The 22036-nt window shown below is 44.0% G+C and overlaps 1 protein-coding gene across 1 annotated transcript in view; it reads right to left on the bottom strand.

Moving 5' to 3' along the window:
- Positions 1–12415: 12415 nt before the first annotated feature.
- Positions 12416–22036, bottom strand: part of CENPK (centromere protein K) — a 48850-nt gene continuing 39229 nt past the window's right edge. Inside the window, exons 11-12 of the mRNA XM_068132677.2 lie at positions 12964–13026; positions 12416–12734 (exon numbers count right to left, since the gene is read on the bottom strand). Of these exons, the coding sequence (XP_067988778.1) occupies positions 12573–12734; positions 12964–13026 (225 nt within the window). The 3' untranslated portion in view covers positions 12416–12572. The remainder of the gene's footprint in view (positions 12735–12963; positions 13027–22036) is intronic.

Raw genomic sequence — 22036 nt, forward strand, 5'->3', positions numbered from 1 at the left:
CGAGTCTGATCCACCTTCTCCATTTAGTGTTGGAGCATTTGTTTTCCCGTGGGCATTTCGTGAACATTTTATTTTCTTGGCTGGAAATTGTAGTTTAGGATGTTAGAAAACAAATGAAATAGGGCGCCAATTTTTTTCAGTGAGTTTTAGTGTGTTTTTATGCAAATGAATTATGACGTCATTTCTCGCAAAGTATACAAGTATCCGAATCGTATAGCGCTGAATAATTAACTACGTAAATAAGGGTACGCATTGCACACGTATAAGTCTATGGGAGGAGCGCGGTTTAACTCACCACCATGCTCTGGTAATACAAATTCCTGGTTCTTGTTCATCATTTGAACAGCTGATACTTGTGAATACTGTGCCCTGGCATGCCCCCAAAATTTGACAATGGTATGTATTCAGTTATTTCGCTCCTAATACGAGTGAAAATGTATCAAACTTGCCTCAGATTTTTATTTTGTACTGTTATTACTATTATATAATTATAAGTGAATTGGTCTTTCGTCACAACAATTAACAAATCTGAATAGCCCTTTATTTATTGTTAGATCACTACAAAAACAACTCATGTTTCTAATGTTGTAACTGTCTATGACTCAAATGCAATACCTAAAATGTGTTGTCAATCTTTATGCTTTCTTTCAGGTATCTCAAGACTATTGAACAATTAAGAAATAAAAGGCACGCCCAAGCAAACCATTACTACTGTGAGATTCAACCATGGAGTCCTCCTGTGAAACGACCACGGATAGAACTTTTAAACGACTACAGTATGTGTATAATATGTCAGAAAATATCTAGTGAGCGGCTTGTGAAGGAACCTGATAAAGGAACTTTAAAGAACATTCTTCACTATGTGACAGACCGAGCGAAATATGGTGAAATTGTCTTCCATGAAGCAAGTAAACTGTTGGAAAATGCCACTGAGGATACGCTAAAACGTGACGGTGCAACTTATCATGTCAGTTGTAGAAAAGATCTTGTGAATTTACAGAAACTTTCCAGGGCCAAAAGAAGATCTCAAGAAGCACTCACTTCCAAGAATGTCAACGTACTATTGCGGACATCAGGGCGGCCATCGACTTCGTCATCCCCTCAAGAATTTGAGCCTGCAGGATCTTCATATAAACAGCACCCTTCCCGTTCGTTCACTGCTAGATATGACAAGAATCTCTGCTTTTTTTTGTCAAACGCATAAAGAGAAAGAACCTGTCCATGCTATACAGAGTGCAAGCCGTGGAAAGCAGCTTCATGATTACGTGAAAAATTGTGACAAAGATATCTACAAAGTGTACCTAAGTAGTGCTATTCATTCCGAAGATGCACTCTCCATAGATGTGAAATATCATCGAATTTGCTGGCAAAGTCACGTTGCTCGCGGTTCTGGATGTTCAAGTTCTGGTACCGCCTCTAAGAAAGTCGATAAATGAGAAAGAGGTTGCTGCCAAGGTGGAATATCTTGATATCATACGAGATTTGCTTGAAAAGAGTAAGATACTGTCGATGGATGCTGCGCATACAGCTTACCTGACGATCTTAGAAGACCATAACTGCGAGATTACGCCTAGTCATAAAAGCACGCGACGTTTGCTCACAGAAAATATTGAGGGCATTGACTTCATCCCTGCCACACGTCGAAATGAGTCAGATCGGTTCTGTTTCAGTGCAGCTAAGATAGCTGCAATTGAAGCAGCTCTCTGTGAATCCAATATCAACGATGACATGAAAATGATCTTCAACTGTGCCAAAGTTCTGCGAAAGGACATTCTTGACGCCCCACGTTGGTCTTTTGATGGCACACTAGGGTCAGATTTAAGTGCAAACATTCCTACAAGGCTTCTTACATTTCTCCAATGGATTATGAGGCGTGGCAACTGAGCTCCCAACTGAAAAGCGCAGAAATTACGCAAATCAGAAAGCATCAACGATCGCACAACATATTATGTATGAAGCAAAATCTGACAGACAGGTGTGCTACCGGCCAGAATCAACAGAAGAAGCTTCATTTTGCCATCGGTGGGAGTACCCTGTCTAAGTTGGAACTGGCATCTTTGTTCACCAAAGAACTAGAAGCAAAACATTAATAGACTATCTTCACCATCTCGGCTTGTCTGTAGACTATGACTGTATATTGCGCATTGAAACGCAACTAGCACAGGCTGTTCTGAACCGTTCTGCTGAATATGATGTATATGTGCCACCAAGTCTTGTTAGAAATTAATTCATCTTCTTTGCTGCTGACAATTCAGACTTTTCAGAAGATACCCCAGAGGGAAAAGGCACCCTGCATGCTACAGCAATGGTGGTGTACCAACGAACTACTGAAGCTACCAGTGCTGTAACAGTTGACGTGAATGAGACTCCCACAGCCAGATCACTTTCGCTTGGTCCAGGTCTTACTACAGAGTTGTTGCCTTGTCACGTTCCTGCTAATACACATCCTCCATGTCCCAAGTATGATCCTATAAATATAAATCCATCACTTGATGTAACAGAAGCTTCACAGAAAGATGATTTCGCATGGGCGATAGGACAGTCGTTGGTACGATTGGGCACAGGGTTGTAAGCTGCATGCGTTAAATTTGCATACAAAGGGTTAAAATTAGGCAATTTGCTTTCAATTACTATTTTTTAGTGGCTAAACGTATTCTAAATAACTACCAAAAGGAAACATTAAAATGTTTAAAACTATGAAGTGTTCAAGAACAATAACAGGAGCATATGGTCCTATACAATAGGTATTCTGACGTAATCTTTAATTTGCATAAAAATGGTCGAAAATATGCATTAAAAAATTGGCGCCCTATTTCAAATTATTCAGCTAGGTCTAAATAACAAATCCCAACAAAGAAAACAAAATGTTCACAAAATGCCCACGGGCCCCAATATAGTGACATACGCTCCAACACTAATTCAGCATGTCTCCAAAGTAACAAAATGTTTTTGTGGAGATGATGGGAACTTCTCTTGGGAAGAACTTCTCTCGTTGAGAGAGAAGAAGACAAATGATGAATTGTGAAAGATGATGGGAATAGAGCCTGTGATTGATGCTGTGAAGAGAAACAGGTTGAGATGGTTTGGTCATGTGTTGAGGAAGGATGAAAGTGACTGGTTGAGAAGTGTGATGGAAATGAATGTAGAAGAAAGTAGAGGACGGGGAAGACCGAGAAATACTTGGCTAAAGGTGGCGGAAGAAGAAATGCGGCAAGGGGGTTAACAAGGGGAGATGCAGAAAATAGGGCAAAATGGAGAAGATTGTCATGTCATGGGGATTGCTCTAGCAGGGAAAATGGCCTTAAAATGCCTGTGGTTGTTGTTGTTGTTGTATTCTTCACCATTGAGTGATATGGCTAAAACCGATACATAGTACAATATCTCAAAAAGTTATGGACGGATTTGGAAGAAACTTGGTGAACTGGTTGGGTGTGTGACAAGGACTAATCAATTCGATTTTGGTGAAGATCTGAATATGGATACGATAATTATTTAATTTTTTAAAGTGATTCTTCACTATTGAGAGATCGTGAGAAAAGCAATATACTGTATAACATGATATTTGAAAAGGTTCTGGACGAGTTATGACTAAATTTGATGTACAAGTTGGTTAGTTGACAAGAAGAAGCCGATTATATTTTGGTTCAGGTCCGAATCCAGATCCGGCCTATCAGTGGGATACAAAACAAACTGTTCAGCCTGGCGGAGGTATGCGCTCTACCGAGTGCCGTCTAGTTTTATTCTGAAATAAGCTGGATCGCTACAATTTAACACAGGTGGAGGCCAATTAACTTGGTGTGTGATTTGGAAGGTGATTTTGTATGTTATACCTGAGCTAAATTATAAGGGGAATGGATACTTATTCAACCAAGATATTCTAGTTTTGTATTTTTATTAAATTTTCTGAAATTTGTCGAATTTGTTTATCAGTTGGAAGTTCTGCGTTACAATGTGTAAATAAAGGTGGAAAAGTCTGATTTAATGCAATTCAATTCCAGGTTATAAGCCATGGTTCCCAAACCCATGGTCGCGACCTTCGCGAGGGTATTCCTGAGGGTCGTGTGATGGCCTCAAAAAAAGAAATATTACAGTGTTATAAGGGGGTGACTTTACTGGCACAATATGAAGGATTATTGAAATAGTAATTAAAGTAGAATAGTTGGGGATAATATAGGTGAAGGTGGGAGTTTGAGGTGAAGGTGGGAGTGCATCAGGGGTCGGGACTAAGTCCACTACTATTTGTAGCTGTGATGGAGGTGCTGGCTCGGAACGTAAAGGAGGGTTTACCGTGGGAGTTGTTGTATGCAGATGATCTGGTGTTGATTGCGGAAAGTATGGATGGACTGAAGGAGAAGATGAACAAGTGGAAGGAATGTATGGAGACAAAAGGTCTGAAGGTGAATATCGGAAAAACGAAGGTGATGGCAAGTGGTAAAGCATGTGGTGAGGTGGAAAGAACTGGGAAGTGGCCGTGTGCTGTGTGCAGGAAGGGTGTCGGAGTGAATTCCATTCAATGTACAATGTGCGCTGAGTGGGTTCATCAAAAATGAAGTGGTTTGAGAGGGTCATTAACCAGTGTGGCAGCTACATTCAAGTGTAAGGTGTGCACAGAGGGAGCTGCAGATGGAGGAAATGTTGAGTTGGATCTTGGAGAGGGCGTGAAGCTGGAAGGTGTGAAAACATTTTGCTACCTCGGAGACATGCTGAATGGAGAAGGTGGATCAGACTCGGCAACGGTTGCTGGAGTGAGATGTGCATGATGATGATGATGATGCATTTATTTTATATAGCGCTTTTCAGGTAGCCCAAAGACACTTTGACAGAATGCAAAACATAATGCATAGCAAAACATAAAAACAATTGCAAAAAAAGAAGAATCAACAGGGAAATATTCAAAGCACAAAGGAGGGAGAAGGAGAGGAGATAGTCAGGGGTTAGATGCTGTGGGTTAAATGTTGAATGCAGTGTTGAACAGGTGGGTCTTGAGTGATGTTTTGAATGTGGTGAGTGAGGAGGAGTCTCTGATGGTGTGAGGTAGCGAGTTCCAGAGGGTGGGAGCAGCGATGGAGAAGGCCCTGTCCCCCCAGGATCTAAATTTGGTCCGGATGGGGGGGGGGGGGTCAGGAGGTTGGTACCAGCAGAGCGGAGGTTGTGGGTGGGAGTGTGTCTGGAGAGGAGGTCAGCCAGGTAGGATGGGGCCAGGTTATGGAGGGCTTTGTAGGTCAAGAGGAGGATTTTGTACTGGATTCTCTGGGAGATGGGGAGCCAGTGAAGCTTGTAAAGGACAGGGGTGATGTGGTCACGGGTCCGGGAATGGGTGAGTAGACGGGCAGCGGAGTTCTGAATGTATTGGAGTTTATTGGTGATTGTTGAGGGTGAACCATAAAGGAGGCTATTGCAGTAGTCCAGACGGGAAGTGATGAAGGCGTGGATGAGGGTTTCTGCAGCCACGGAGGAGAGGGATGGACGGAGACGGGCGATGTTTTTCAGGTGAAAGAAGGCTGTCTTTGTGATCTGTTTAGTGTATTTGTCGAAGGAGAGGGTTTGGTCAAATATGATGCCAAGATTCCGGATGTGAGGGGAGGTGGATACTGGGAAACCGTCGATGTTGAGGGCAAAGTTATGGGTGGACTTGGTGAGCGTTTTTGGGCCAATGATGATTATTTCAGATTTATCACAGTTAAGTTTGAGGAAGTTGATTTGAAGCCAGGATTTTATTTCAGTGATGCAGTTTGTCAGGATAGAGTGGGTGGCGGTGGAGATGGACTTGGTGGAGATGAAAAGCTGGATGTCATCGGCGAAGCAGTGGAATTGGAGACCATGACGGCGGATAAAGTGACCGAGGGGGGACAGGTAAAGGATGAAGAGGAGGGGGCCAAGAACTGAACCTTGGGGGACACCTTGGGGGAGGGGAGCAGTGGGGGATTTGCAGTTATTGATGGAGATGAACTGACGTCTGTCAGAGAGGTATGATTTAATCCAAGAGAGGGCAGTGCCGGTAATGTTAAAGGTGGTTTCAAGTCGGGTGAGGAGGATGGTGTGATCGATGGTGTCAAAGGCGGCGCTGAGGTCGAGGAGGATGAGAATGTTGAGGTTGCCAGCGTCAGAGGAGAGGAGAAGGTCGTTGGTGATTTTGAGGAGAGCAGTTTCAGTACTGTGGTTGGAGCGGAATCCGGATTGGAATGTTTCATACAGGTTATTGGCAGAGAGGTGATGTTTGAGTTGAGTGGCTACAGCGCGTTCCAAAACCTTTGACAGAAAGGGTAGGTTGGAGATGGGTCTGAAGTTATTTAGGGTGTCAGGGTTTAGTCCAGGTTTTTTCAGAATGGGGGTAACAGCAGCAATTTTGAGGGATGGTGGGACGATGCCTGTAGACAGGGAGGAGTTTATTGTTGCAATGATAAGTGGAGAGAGAGCAGGAAGGGAGGCCTTGACAAAGCTGGAGGGGATGGGGTCAAGAGTGCAGGTGGCAGTTTTCATTCCGATGAGGAGTTCAGAGAGGTCAGTAGGGGAGACTGGGGAGAATTGAGACAGGGGATGGCAGGATAAGGGGGGGCAGGTGGTTTGAGGGGGAGCGGGTGCGGCGGTGGTCAAGCTGTTGTAGATGTTTTCAATTTTGCGTTGGAAGAATGAAAGGAAGGAGATGCAGTTGTCTATTGTGAATGACTGGGTGGTGGTGTTCAGGGGGCTGAGGAGTTTGTTTATTGTAGAGAAGAGTGCTTTTGGGTTTCCGGAGCCAGAGTGGATAATTTGAGAGTAGTAGGCGGAGCGGGCACGGGAGAGGGCATCTTTATAGTGTTGTATGTGGTCCTTGTAGGCCTGGGAGTGAACTGTGAGACCTGTTTTATTGCGGAGTCTTTCAAGTTGGCGAGCACGAGTTTTCATCAGGCGGAGTTCAGGGGTAAACCAGGGAGCAGAATGGGTGAAAGAAACTGTTTTGGTTTTTATAGGCGCAAGTTGGTCAAGGCAGGAGGAGAGAGTGTGGTTGTAGTAGTCAGTGAGGTCAGAAGGGGTGTGGAGGTCAACGAAGGGAGAAGTGGACATTTTTTCAGAGAGGGTCGATGAGAATGAGGTAGGTGAAAGAGTGTTTAGCTTACGGAAGTTGATAGTGCGATAATGCCTTGGTGCTGGGGTGGGGATGTTGATGGTCAGAGTGATGGCTAGGTGGTCAGAGAGAGTGAGGTCAGAGCCAGAGAGATGGTGCAAAATTACTCCAGTAGAGCAGACAAGGTCCAAAATGTGACCACGGTTATGGGTAGGAAAGTTGACATGTTGAGCGAGGTTAAAGCAGGTGAGTAAATCAGTGAAGTCAGTGGTTAGCGTGGAGTCAGTGGAGTCCATGTGGATATTGAAATCACCAAGGAGGAGGATTGAGGGGGGAGAGGGAACATAGCTGGGTCAGAAAGTAGGAGAAGTCAGACAGGAATGATGGGTGTGGTTTGGGAGGGTGGTAGACAACAGCCATGACTGACTGTGTGTGACCAGATAGTTTAAAAGCCAGGTGTTCAAATGATGGAGCAGATGAGATGGAGATGAGGTTGGTCTTGATGTCTTGTCGGTGAATAACGGCAATTCCACCACCTCGGCCCTCCGAGCGTGGTTTATTGATGTAAGAATATCCATTGGGTGTGGTGAGGTTGAGCGTGTAGTAGTCCAGTGGTTGTTGCCAGGTCTCGGTGAGACAGAGAAAGTCCAGTTTATTTTCCAGGATGTAGTCGTTCAGGATGAGGCATTTGTTGTTGAGGGACCGGGTATTGAACAGGGTGAGCTTGATGTTGTTTTGTACGGCGGGTATGAATCCAGGTGATTTGGCCAGGGTTCGCAGACAGGAGGTGCGATTTTGTGCGTTGTTGTGACCAGGTGTGTTGGGACGATGAGTGGGAGTGCGCTGAGCCGACCAGAGGATGGGGATGGAGTGACCTGATTGTAAATAAACAAACTTACGACCGGAGCCACGGTGAATGTACCTGGGTCGACGCAGGAGTCCATTCGATTTGATTGCAGAGATGCATGATGGGGTGGAGCGGGTTTTAAGCAGGAGAAGCCTTGCGGCGGAGTACCGCAGAGCCATGCCAGCAGGAGCGAAGGGATGAGCACGAGGCCAAGGGTGAGGAGGCGAAACAATCGTCACAACCCACGGGAGTGGGCCCGAGGAAACAGCGAAGGAGCCGAGCAGGTGAAGCCAGGAGCAGAGCCGGGACCATGCAGAGGGCAGACAGGAGCGAAGAGACGAGCACGAGGCCAAGGTTGAGGAGGCAAAGCGGCAAATGCAGCGGCAAATGCAGTGGCATTCCAGCATGGAAGAAGTTTCGGGAACTGAGTGGCGTGTTGATGAGGAGGGGAGTATCGTTGAAGGTGAAGGAAAAGGTGTATGCTGCATCTGTGAGAAGTGTTGTGATTTATGGGAGCGAGACATGGGTAATGAATGTAGAGCAGCAACGAAGGCTGGAAAGGGTGGAAATGCGAATGGTTCGGTGGATGTGTGGAGTATCGTTGAGAGAGAGGAAGACAAATGATGAATTGCGAAAGATGATGGGAATTGTTATTACGTGAGATGAATTCACGTTATTACGTGAATCTAACTAACTTATAAAGGTGTGACCAGTAGAGAGAGAACTGCATCAGATGTAATTCCATAATTTCATCACATTCACCCACCAATTAAATGTCCAGCAAGCTCGCAAGCATATAACATAGATCTATAGCATGGTCCACGAGATAGCTACCATCCCAAACGCTGTGGTCTGCGAATTTCACGTCCGGCCCGAGGCCTATAGTGAACGGATTCACGTCCGACGCCCTGGTTGTCCAAATCCAACCCGAATGACCTCCCGGGAATTACATCCCCCTCCACCACTGGTTCCAAATCCCTGGGCACGGAAGGTAGGCTTGGCTCTGGCGACGACAAGGTATTCGGCTCCACTGTACCCCGCTCGTCACTCGGCCCGGCGCCGGGACTCTCCTCTCACGGAGCTAGAAGCGACACTGACACGGTGACCGAACATCCATTGCCCATCCGTACGTGTGCATAATCCGGGTTTGCCTCAAGCACTTCTACTCGGTCAACCGCTGGCTCGTATTTACTCTGACGAATCATTTGCTTCAAATACGCAGGCCCCGGCTCGGCTAGCCAGCCGGGCAACGATCGACCACTCACGCTGCGTCTCTGGTAACGGAACATCCAATCGTGGGGCGTTTCAATTAGTGGCGGTACATAACAGGGTACGAATCGCGTGTAGAGCCTCTGGCAAGACCAGACTCCATTGGTTATGACTCAGCGACTGGGTCCTCAGACCCATCTCCACCACCTTCCAGACAATTCCATTAAGTCGCTCTACCTGACCGTTACCTTGTGGATGGTACGGGGTAGTCTGACTAGCAGCGATACCTCGCTCTAGGAGAAAAGACCTCACCTCCTGGGACATAAACGCAGCTCCCCGATCAGAGTGGATGAAAGCCAGATACCCGAACAACAGAAACAGCTGACGCAGGCATCGGATCACCGTAGCCGATGACATATCCGTGCACGGAAACGCGAAGGGAAAACGAGAGTATTCATCCACAACTGTGAGCATGACGCAATGTGGCCCTAATATAGGTAGTGGCCCCTTAAAATCTATGCCTAGTCTCTCCCAGGGACTTTTGGCCTGAACCAGAGTTCCCATAGGCGGCTTGTAGAACCTGGGTTTTAGCTCGGCGCACACCGGACACTTTCGGCATAAATGTCGTACATCGTCCACCGAGAAGGGTAGATTGCGGCAACGAACAAAATGGGTGAGCGGCGTTACCCCCAGACGACAACGATTCATGTGTGACCTGTAAATCTGGACGTAAGGGATCCATACCCGTGCAGACCAGTCTCGACAGAGCGTCAACGGCCAAATTCTCCCGACCCGGCCGGAAGACTATTTTGTAACAATAATCAGCCAGTTCTATTCTCCATCTCGATATTTTCTCATTCTTAATGCGTTGCGCGTGCCGATGGTCGTACATAAACGCGAGACTTTTGATCGGTCATTAGCTGAAACTCCTTGCCCAGAAGCAAGTGGCGCCACCGCCTAACCGCCTCCACGATAGCGTACGCCTCCTTCTCAACAGCAGAGTGGTGGTTTTTTTTTTTTTTTTTTTTTTTTTTTTTTAATACAATATCGAGGCTCGTGAAAGAGCGAACATTAATCACACAGAAAGACAAACCGACACATAAAACATATAACATAGGGAGCGGTAGACAAGATGGGGAGAGAGGGGGAAGGACACAAACAACATTTGAGAGCAGGGACCGAGAGACATGGAGACATCGAGAGATCTGAGAGAGGGCGAGGGCTTTGGGGGGGGGGGGGGGGGGCGTGGGAAGGGGGCAGTGGGAGAGGTATAAAACATATGGACACTGCCAGGACTTCCAGGAAAGAAGTTGGAATTTCAAACAAGGTGGATCTGGGGTGAATTAGCGGGGGTAGAAAAGATCAAGGTTTTGGATGGGGGAAGATAAGAGATGGTGGTGAACAGCTGTTTTAAAGACCTGGAGGGAGGAGTGGGATTGAAGGGAGTGAGGGAGTTTGTTCCAGAGGCGGGAGAAAAGAGGAATGAAAGAGTGAGGTGAGTGAAGGTGAGTGTTCACTCTGGGTCAGAGTGCACGAAAAGAAGACCACAAGTCAACCCCCTTGTGTGAGAGTCGCTGCAATCGCACAATCTGAGGCGTCTGTCTCGACCAAGAATGGTATTGCGTCATCTATGGAGGTTACCCCTGCCAGCCGCCCCGGCGATATCTTCCTTCAGCTGCTGGAAAGCGGCCGCTGCAGCCATAGATAAGGGAAAAACATTACAATCAACCAAAGGCCTAATCTTCTCCGAGTAACCTTGCACCCACCGAGAATAATGGGCGAATAGCCCTAAGGCCCGCCTCAACGAGGCCTTATCACTTGGAGGCGCCATGTGAAGCAAAGGTCGCAGGCACTGCGGTAGCAGGCATAGTCAGGTTTTATCTCACCCCCGGTCACCGTGTACCCGAGGAGGTCGATTGTCCTGGCCGCATAGTGGCACTTATCCTCATTGATGGTCAGATTGTACTTTTTCGCCACATCCAGGAATCGCCGCAAGTTGGCATCGTGATCGTCCTGAGCGTGCCCACAGATCGTCACATTATCAACATACACAAAAATGTCTTTTAATTGCTCTTTTGCCACAGTCATCGATTGCGCGTTGAAAGCATGCCACCCCGTAGGGTATACGGCGAAATTGATATAGCCTCTGGCCAGATTTGAACCCCGTATAGGGTTTGTCCGTCTCGCGTATCGGGATCTGATGATATGCGCTTTTCAAGTCCAAGGTGCTAAACACTCGGTACTTAGCCACGTCACGTACTAGATCATCCATCTTGGGTAACAGGTGCACATCCAACTGAGTGAATCTATTTATAGTCTGCGAATAATCAACGACTAGGCGCTTCCTATGGTTGTCCGTATGCACCACCAGCACCTGAGCCCTCCACGGGGAAGTACTCGGCTCTATGATCCCTTCTCGCAGCAATCACCTGGTCTCGTCAGCAATGAACAGCGTGTCCGCATGAGTATACCATCTAGACTTTACTGTTTGCGGTTTACAGTCGGCCGTCAAACTAGGAAAGAGAGCCGGTGGCTCTATATCCATCTCAGCCAGTCCGCAGACCAAAAGTGTATTCTCCCCACGTCCAACCCGCATCTCGAGGTGACCATGTCTCTGCAAGAAACCATGTCTCTGCAAGAAATCATGTCCCAGCAGCACATCCACGCACAGATCCGGCATTATTAAGAGTTTAACATCTGAATGTTCCACATCGTTGATAACCAAATTAACCATGAACAAGCCGTTAGTGCGAGTGAACAACCCTGAAGAGGCCATATAGATGCGTCGTGTAGCTCGCCCAATGGTCCACCCATATCTCTGCACCAGAGCTTGACTAACAAAGCTGGTACTGCTCCTGTATCAATCAGCCTCAGCCGATTCTCCCTCCACGAGGACTGAAAGCACAGCTCGGGCGAGGCCACGCAAAAGCCCGGGGTCCCCAGCACGCGCAGCCCGGGAAGTGTTGGTTCCATCGAGTAAATCGGCACAAGTGGGGGTTGAGCGCCACGTTTTTGCTGTGCGGCAAACTTTTGCAAGCTTCGTACATTGTTCAGATGTCAGGTGTGGAATCTGAATTTTCTTGTTGTTTTCCCTGTCAGAAGCCTCTAGTGACTATAGACATCAGTAAATGAATATCTAACCACGAGAACTGAAGGATTTCATTATGAGGGTCATTATTTAAAGGGAAAGATCCCTATACAGAACCACTCAAGCATGCCATTGTTGATCAAGTGAAGTTCCCGTTACATAATCAGCCATTACAATTGAAGAAATGTGTTTGTAAAGCTGCACATTTCAAAAAATGAAAATGATAAGTTTCTTTTGATGTTCAGTTTATAATATACAACAGGATATCAATGAAAAACACACAGGTAACTACTATACTAAATATGCCAACACCAAATAAATACATATTTAGTCATCGTGGTAAGACTGCAAGAAAGCAATTCCGATCAAAGCAGGATTGTAACCTATTTTTCATGGTACGACTCCAAGCGGATTTTGTGTGGATCATCAGGATGGGCCACAGCAATCCCGTAACGGAGCAAAGTCTCCAAATAATGAGGGTAGAAGGTTTCATCCACCAGGATGTATGGATCGTGTGGACACTTCAGTATTTTGTTCATGAGAAGCTAAAGAGATGGTGGGGAAAACAATGCAAGTGTAGACAAGGTAAGGTAAAACCAGGCCAGCAGTAAGACCATTCAAAATTTCTGATTCTTCACCATCGGTGCAACCACCCAACAAATGTGCCAAATATTCTTTGGGGCACATCTTCCCAACACCAGATCAAGTGGCACGTAATTTTCCAACTGAAAGAATAAGAAGAATCCTATCACAGTGCTCGGTCAATAAACACACCTGGAGAATCTCCAAAAGGGAGAGAAGCTGTGGTCCAGACTCTGATGATTGCAAAGTACTCCTCTGTGAAAAGGAAAATGAGAGAAACTTATTTAAACAAATTAACGGACTGCAATTGGCAAACTTTAAAAACATTTAATTACCTAGACTTTCATTACCACACACGCGCAAAGCAAAAAGTGGGGTTAAGCAATTTATTCACTTTGTCTGTCTGTCTGCCTACAAACATCAGTCTATGATCGAGGAGCAACTTTATTTCAATTGAATGTTGTACTGTATTTTGAACATGAATCAGAAAACAAAACTAGTTTAGCAGGACTTTGGCTCTGAAATTGGCAAATTGTAAGGAATCTCATCCAGATTGTGCTTCCACACAGAGCCGTTAAGCAAATTTTTTAAACATTGAAGTTGCTTTAATATCTGCCTATGGCCTTCCTTCCATCCGTCAAAAATGAAGAAGAACCTAACCCACAGTGTTTAATTCTTAATAAAGTGTAATTATCAGGGGTTCTAAAGGGTAATTCTAAAGGGTACTACAGGATTCTTCGAATGGGTTATATATATATATATAACCCATTAGAATAATCCTGTAGTACCCTTTAGAATTACCCTTTAGAACCCCCGATAATTACACTTTATTAAGAATTAAACACTGTGGGTTAGGTTCTTCTTCATTTTTTTTATTCATTAGGATTATTTAGGATTATTAGGATTATTCTAATGGGTTCTAAAGGGTAATTCTAAAGGGTTCTAATGTTGTCAGCATCTGGAAGTCCTGTAACTTGCACTGATTGCCCACATAATGCCAAACTGCACCGCTTCCTTCAGATACGAGTGTGTTCTTAAGCGGTGAAGCCGCTTCAATAATTGGCTATGTCCGACCGTCTGTCAAAAATGAAGAAGAACCTTTCAATTCCACAGTGTTCAATTCTAAAGGTTATTCTAATGGGTTCTCAACGGTAATTCCAAAGGGTATCGTTCGTTTCTATGCTTTCCCTATTTCAAATAAAAAATGCCAAACTGAACCACTTCCTTCAGACACGGGTGCGATTTTTTTAGACTGCCTGTCTGACGGAAACAAAATTGAAAATCTTTCCAAACAGAAGACTTAGTGGTTTAAGGCCATCAAAGGACAAACAACAGGTACGAAGAACTCATTTAACGTGTTAAATAAGGTGTTATAAAAGATGGTGCATCAACAGCAGTAAACTTTGGGAAAAAGTTTTTTGTTCTTTTTTCTACAACCTTTAAAATTCTTATTTCCATTCAATTATATATTTTGAACTCGATAGAACACAAATCGCCTTTTTAGCACTTTCAAACCCTTCTGTTTAGCCAGACTTGGAAAAATATTACGGCATTTTACATCATCTCGACAAATCAAATTTGTCGCATGCTCGCCCTGAGTGTTGGGGAGAAGTGATTCAGACAAAATGGCAGCTCATCGGAAAAGCAATAAGCAAGAGGTTAAAAGACACTTATCATGTCCTTTTTTTCTCAAGACTGTATGGGGGTAAGGTGTTCTATGAACTATCAAATTTATATGGGACTGAAAAATCAGACCAGAAAAAAAATAATTAAAACCTCTGTGCTCTGCGCGGCCACATCACCATAACAAACGGAAATTAAATGCACACGTACAGTTTGCTGACGATCGATGTTGGGCATTAATTCAAATGCTGTTCCAAAATGATCAATAGTAGTAAGAAGCAGCCTCTGACAAGCTAGGGCTTTCACTTTCAAAATTACAATGGTAATCGAACAATTTTTTTTTAATTTGACACCAAATTAATGGGATGATTTGAAAAGCCATTGGGCAATGGGCATTGTTCAATTTATCGATGGAAAAATGCATCCCAGGGAGCTCGTCACATGACAGACATCCTGAAGTTGTTTCATCACATCATAAATGGCAATGACTTTTTATTTTTTGAATAGACCAAAATGAAATACAACAACAAATTTGAATCTACAAATATTCCTTACAAAGGATTATAAGAAACAGGTTTAAAACTGAAAGAAACGATTAATTCTCAGTTCAGTAATTTATTAAGCCTGTGTATGCAAAAGCATGGCTATCAAGGTAAAAGATCCAATCGGTAAACTGGCTGTGCACGTAACCCATCCAAAACCCTTCACTATAAATTAGCAACCCATGTAGTCTGTGAGTTTAGGAATAAGAATGAGCCATTCACCAACAAATGAGACGGCCCATCCTATAGGTATGGTTCCAAGGGCAGATGACTCGGAGTGCTGTTGCTCCCCAACACAATGTTCATTGCAGTTTCATTTAGAGAGCACCGATAAGGTACTGTCAGACTGGGGAGTTCACAGAGATATCTCGGTCGTGTCACCCAAGAAGACCACTGCTCCCCAATCCCTCTAACACAGCACCATATACAGTGGGCGAGACATCACAATTGGAAGGTAAATAGCTGATGCAATGTTCTTCACTGACATGTCTAGACTCTGCTCATACGTTAACGATGAATGTGTGAGAGTCTGAGGATGAGAAGAGGTGAGTTTGCCAATAAATTTGGCATTTAGCAACATTATCAGTTTGGTGAGTAGCTGGTCTACACCATAGACTGGCATTCAAATTGGCTGAAGAAGTGATCATATCATTTGAAAGGGTGTTACGACTGGCCTCAGATACAGGGATGAGATTATTACACTTGCCATAATCTCTGTGGTTAAATATAAAGGTTCCAACTTCATCTTTATCAATGACAATGGCCATCCACGACAGGCTTACTGTCACAACACTGTTCTACAGGACTGCAAGATCACTTGTATGGATGGACATGCACTATCTTCACATGTAAATCCAATCGAACATGCTTGGGACATCCGTACGAGGTGTTTTGTGATTGAAGAGTTCACCCACAATTCCTTTACCCACTGGAAGTGACATGGTGGAACATCTATCCCATGAGACATTAAGACTTCCACTTACATAGTTTGTTTCTGGAGTGTACAAGATAAAGGTGCTGGCCGTCTTCAATCAGAACATCTAAACAGGTTTCAACGTGACAAACAATGAAGCCTCACAATAGTGCGGGAGCCCAGAAACATTTGTTTCACATCTCGAGTACAAAAGGTTTGAGGCCTGGAATATATGCATCTATGATAGGAGACCCCAAAAAGGCAATTCTTAAGTTCTGCAATTCTGCACAGCAACCAGGGGGCGCCACCAAAGACCCCTAAATGTGACTCTTAATTCACAATTTGAGTACATCTTTCAAACTTGTCTTAAAATGTTCTCTATAGGAGTGGAAATCAGAATTCCCAATTCTTAAGTTTTCAATTTGTGTATTAGGTCGCTTAAGAACGACCTAATTAATGCTAATTAACGCTAATTAGCATTTTTAATTCACAATTTGAGTACATCCATGAAACATATGGCAATGTATTCCTTAGGTCATCCTAAATCAAGATCAGTCATTCTTAAGTATCCATTTCATGTATTAACCCACTTAAGAACGCAAAATGTACTCATTGACCCCGTCCCTGGCAAGGTGAGTGTTAATTCACAATTTGAGTACATCTTTCAAATTGGTCCCAAACTGTTCAGTAGATCATCGTGAATCAAGAACAGCAATTCTTATGTGTCCATTTCATGCATCAACCCACTTAAGAATGCAGTCAGTATTGTAACGGAATTTGGGTTGTCACTGGCTGCTATCCCCCCTCCACTCCCTGGCTGGCCCTCCCTTATATGCAAGGGAGGGGCTGGAGTGCTGACCTGAGGGCAGGCCCCAAGTAGACACCCACACCAGTGCTGAGCATGCACACACCTGTCTGGCTGGCCGGATCGAGGGTGTTCAGTTTTGGTTAAGGAAGGAGTTTTGGCCTCCCAGCCAATGGGGAGGCTTCTTCCCTAACTTGAGCCAATTACACCCTAAACAGGAAGTGCCTCTCTACAGAAATGACTGTCCTGCAGTGAATAACTGGGACCAATATACAACATTGTTTGGGGAATAATAACCAGTGACTTAAAGGGAAATATTAACACATTATCAATCCAGGTTTGTGACACTATCTTGAGGGACGAACTTTCTGGGACACCCTGTAGAGGGAGTTGTCGGTTTATCATAGGACCTAATCATGGGGAATCTCCTGCTCTTTCCCTCCATAGATTCTCTGAATCGGCTGCAGAATGTCTGATGTTGCCTGCAATGCCTAGATCACTGCTTAGGTAAGTCAACAAATAGGGTTAGGGTTTGGGGTTAGGTGGCAAAACCCCGGCAGAGGTTGTAGAAGGTGACGACTCCTTGGATGGACATAAATGTGGGGCATTGCTATGGTGAACATCACTGGCGGCTTTAACAGGTGGCGTTTGGGATGAGATGGCGGTAAAGTTCTTGTAACAAGAAACATGGTAACCCTAACCCTAACCCTAACCTAACCCTAACCCTAACCCAACCCTAACCCAACAAACAATACTATGCTGTAGGCCTAATAAGCATTCGGGGCCGATACAGAATTATGTAGCCCTAGGCCTAGGTGGCGCGCAGGAAATGTCCAGGCAGATGAGGGTATCCAAAGTTCTGTATGCATACCGATTTCAGGTTCGAACCACAGCTGAGTAGAAAATAATGACTTATTGCCTCAAAATTTGAAATAACTTCTTTTGGATTTCACTGACCAAAACTGACTGACTCACCATGCTCACTGACCACCCGCTGTGATTTTATTTTTCAGACAATGATTTGAAACATGCAACCATGGAATCGGCCACCAATACTACGCCTACTGTCCAGCCTACTGTCCAGCCTACTGTCCAGCCTACTGTTTCATCATTGGAACGCAGATGTATTCTTCACATCCAACGCAGTGCAGACAAGAAAGCTCGTCCAGACGTTCTACCTTTCAAGGATACGCAATGGGAAGCAGTAGAAACAGCAGCAGCTAATAGACGGCAAACGCAACATTTCCAGGACTCTGTCTATTGTGGTGTAGTTCAGAGATTGCCTACGTCTCCTGCTGAAATGGATGGTTACCATGTTTCTTGTTACAAGAACTTTACCGCCATCTCATCCCAAACGCCGCCTGTTAAAGCCGCCAGTGATGTTCACCGTAGCAATGCCCCACATTTACGTCCATCCAAGGAGTCGGCACCTTCTACATCATCTGCCGGGATTTTGCCACCTGTTTGTCTATTCTGTGAGAAAAAGATAAAACGACTCAAAGGTGGAAGCGTCGAACTGTTGGGAAGATGTGAAACCATTGAAGCCGGTGTATCGATCCAAAATGCAGCAAAGACATTAAATGACAGTAAGGTTATTCCAAAAGTAGTTGATACGGATTTAATTGCCAAGGAGGCCCACTACCATCATTCATGTAAAAGTGCGTATTTGTTGTCAGCCAATCGAGTTTCCCAAAAGGACACACGTGAAACAAAAACGCCTTCTGAGACCAGTGTGTTGGACATTTTTGCATACATTGAGCAATCTGTAATAATAGACAACAGACCTGAACTTCTTAATTCTGTATATGAACGTTATCTTGATATTTGTTCGGCATCCGCAGAAACGCCCAGGGGAAGCGCCTTCAGCCTCTCTAGGACATTGATGAGTCACTTCAAAGCGCGCATAAAGATAGAGTTCACTTGGGAAAAGGCTTGGAAACATCTTATATAATGCAGAAACCGCAGATGATGCAATTCGTGTTGTATATGATTACACATCTACTGATGAGAGAACAATCGCCAAAGCAGCATTGCTTTTGCGCAACCAGTTGCTCAAGGTTGAAAAGGTCGACCTTCCTGAATGTCCGACATTGGAGGATTTAAGAAACGGGGACTCGTCACCCCCAAAACTTGTAGTAGATTTTTTCAATATTTTGTACGGAGGGCTAAAACCAGAGTGATATACAGAGTCAGTAAAGCGCCGCGCAAATTCGTCTAGTCAGGATGCCTTGTTCATTGTACAACGGGGTCGCGCAAAACCTGCAAAACATGTAGCTCTTGGTATGAGTGTTAAGTCGGTCACTGGCAGTAAAAAAATGGTTCAAGTCCTGAACAGGTTTGGTCACTGTTTAAGCTACAACACATTGGAAGAAGTTGAAACTGCCACAGCTGAATCCATTCAAGAACAGAAGCTTGCTTGTCCAAAAGGAACAGTCGTAGGTAAACCAGTCGGATTAGCCTTCGACAATTTCGATGAGATGACTCAAACCATGTCTGGAGCCAATTCGCTGCACGATACCATGGGTATTCTGTACCAAAATGTGCCAGCACCTGATGAAGAACGTGAAGCATCTGCTGTCATGGCAGTTTCAACCTCAACTAGTGCTCGGCAAGTAAAGACAGGCAAAAGGAAGAGAACCCTTGAGAGTACAGATACTGCACTCCAGCCATATAGGAAGATACCAAAGATGACGAAGTTCAGTTACAAAAACACTGCAGTCTACAGCACTGATCTTGATTTAGGATGACCTAAGGAATACATTGCCATATGTTTCATGGATGTACTCAAATTGTGAATTAAAAATGCTAATTAGCGTTAATTAGCATTAATTAGGTCGTTCTTAAGCGACCTAATACACAAATTGAAAACTTAAGAATTGGGAATTCTGATTTCCACTCCTATAGAGAACATTTTAAGACAAGTTTGAAAGATGTACTCAAATTGTGAATTAAGAGTCACATTTAGGGGTCTTTGGTGGCGCCCCCTGGTTGCTTACTTGCTTAAGGGTGTACTTACTTTTTCCACATGCGAAATTTGCATTTATGTTTATTTAAATTATACAATGGACTACAAAATGTAAATGTTTCATGATATTTGTTATATTATATCACCTTTATCTATTAATATTGTTGAAATGAAGATCAAATAGCTGTATGTTGGAATATGTTGAGAAAGTCAAAACTTTACATGGGGTGTACTTACTTTTTCACGTGACTGTATATATATTGCAAAGTAACAAAGGGATTGTGAACTGAAAAGAGATAGCAAAGGTCAGATTCGGGAGTAGGAAGGGAAAGTTGAAGTAAGTTTGAATGATAAGCAGAGACAGGAGGTGGACTTAAGTTCTTCCATTTTGCATACTTGATATACTCTTCACCAAAACAAAAATCAACAAATCTTGTAGTGCGGGAGCCCAGAAACATTTGTTTCACATCTCGAGTACAAAAGGTTTGAGGCCTGGAATATATGCATCTATGATAGGAGACCCCAAAAAGGCAATTCTTAAGTTCTGCAATTCTGCACAGCAACCACCCTTGGCTCTTTCAGGTGGTATTGCCCCCTTTGGCAGAAACAACCTCAAGTAGGCGTTTCTTATAACTGTCCACCAGTCTCTGACATCCACTGGGAGAAATTTTTGCCCACTCCTCCATGCAGAATTCTTTCAGCTGTGCGATGTTTGAGGGATTTCTTGCATGCACAGCTCGTTTCAAATCACCCCACAACATCTCGATGGGATTTAGATCCGGGCTTTGACTTGGCCATTGCAGAACCCTCCATTTCTTTCTTTTCAGCCATTCCTTGGTGGATTTACGGCTATGTTTAGGCTCATTGTCATGTTGCAAGGTCCACCTTCGGTTGAGCTTCAATTTTCCGACAGATGGCCTCACATTATCCTCAAGCACCCTCTGGTACAATGAAGAATTCATAGTGGATTCTATGATGGCGAGCTGCCCAGGCCCTGATGCAGCAAAGCTGCCCCAAACCATAATATTTCCACCACTATGCTTTACATTTGGTATCAGGTTCTTGTGATCAAATGCTGTCTTTGGTTCTCGCCAAACATGTCTTCTGGTACTGTGGCCAAATAGCTCTACCTTTGACTCATCTGTCCAGAGCACGTTGTTCCAGAAATGCTAGTCTTTGCCGAGGTGTTCATTGGCAAACTTTAGTCTTGCCCTGATGTTCTTTCTGGACAGCAAAGGTTTCCTCCTGGCACACCTCCCATGTAGATCAAATTTGTGCAGCCTCTTTCTAATGGTGGAGTAGTGCACTTTGACATCAGCAGTGGCAAGAGCTACTTGGAGGTCCCGTGATGACATTCTGGGGTTCTTCGAGACTTCTTTCAGCATCTTGCGGTCTGCTCTCGGGCTGAACTTGCTGGGGCGGCCTGGCCTGAACAAGTTGACAGTTGTTTGGAATCTTCTCCGCTGGTAGATGATCTTCCGGACAGTCGAATGATTGATTTCAAATTGTTTAGAGATCTTATTAAATCCCTTCTCAGACTCATAGGCATCTATAACCTTCTTTCTGAAGGCCTCAGAGAGCTCTTTTGATCTAGGCATGGTGACGCCACACACTTCAACAACAAAGACCAAACCAAACTAAATGTCTGAGGTCTAAATAAGACAGGTTCCTCCATGATCCTCTCCAACGATGTTCTAATCATTTGCACCTGAGCTGGTGCACCTGATTCAAATTTTAGGTATTTGTAGTGATAAATGTAGGGGTGTACTTACTTTTTCCACATGCAAAATTTGCATTTATGTTTATTTAAATTATACAATGGACTACAAAATGTAAATGTTTCATGACATTTGGTATATTATATCACCTTTATCTGTCAATATTGTTGAAATGAAGATCAAATAGCTGTATGTTGAAATAGGTTGAAAAAGTCAAAACTTTACATGGGGTGTACTTACTTTTTCACGTGACTGTATATATATATGTGTATATATATATATATATATATATATATATATATATATATATATATATATATGGTTTTTTTTTTATATATATGTGAGGATAAAATAGAATCGACCACTGGGACGAAGGTTTTTAAGTCTGACGTTTCAAGCTCTCACTCGAGCCAATCATCGGAGACAGAATTAAAAAACACATATGGGTGCCATTTATAAACAACGTTGAGAGCTCAATCATCCTTATTATTAACACCTGTGTTGGCATCACTTTACCAACTGATTGCTTCTTTGATGCACAGGTGTTCGTAATTAATAGTGTTCAGTATGTTTGCCACTGTTTGAGCTGACGACTAATGCTTTGTAAGCCGGATGTAGATCGACATGTCTGTTAATTGAATTTGTTTGATACCAGGCCTCTTGCCTGGTCTGGACATTCGATTGCTTGCTTATCCTATC

Source organism: Myxine glutinosa, chromosome 12, assembly GCF_964187855.1.
Source record: "Myxine glutinosa chromosome 12, kmMyxGlut1.1, whole genome shotgun sequence".
In the NCBI taxonomy this organism is placed as follows: Eukaryota; Metazoa; Chordata; class Myxini; order Myxiniformes; family Myxinidae; genus Myxine; species Myxine glutinosa.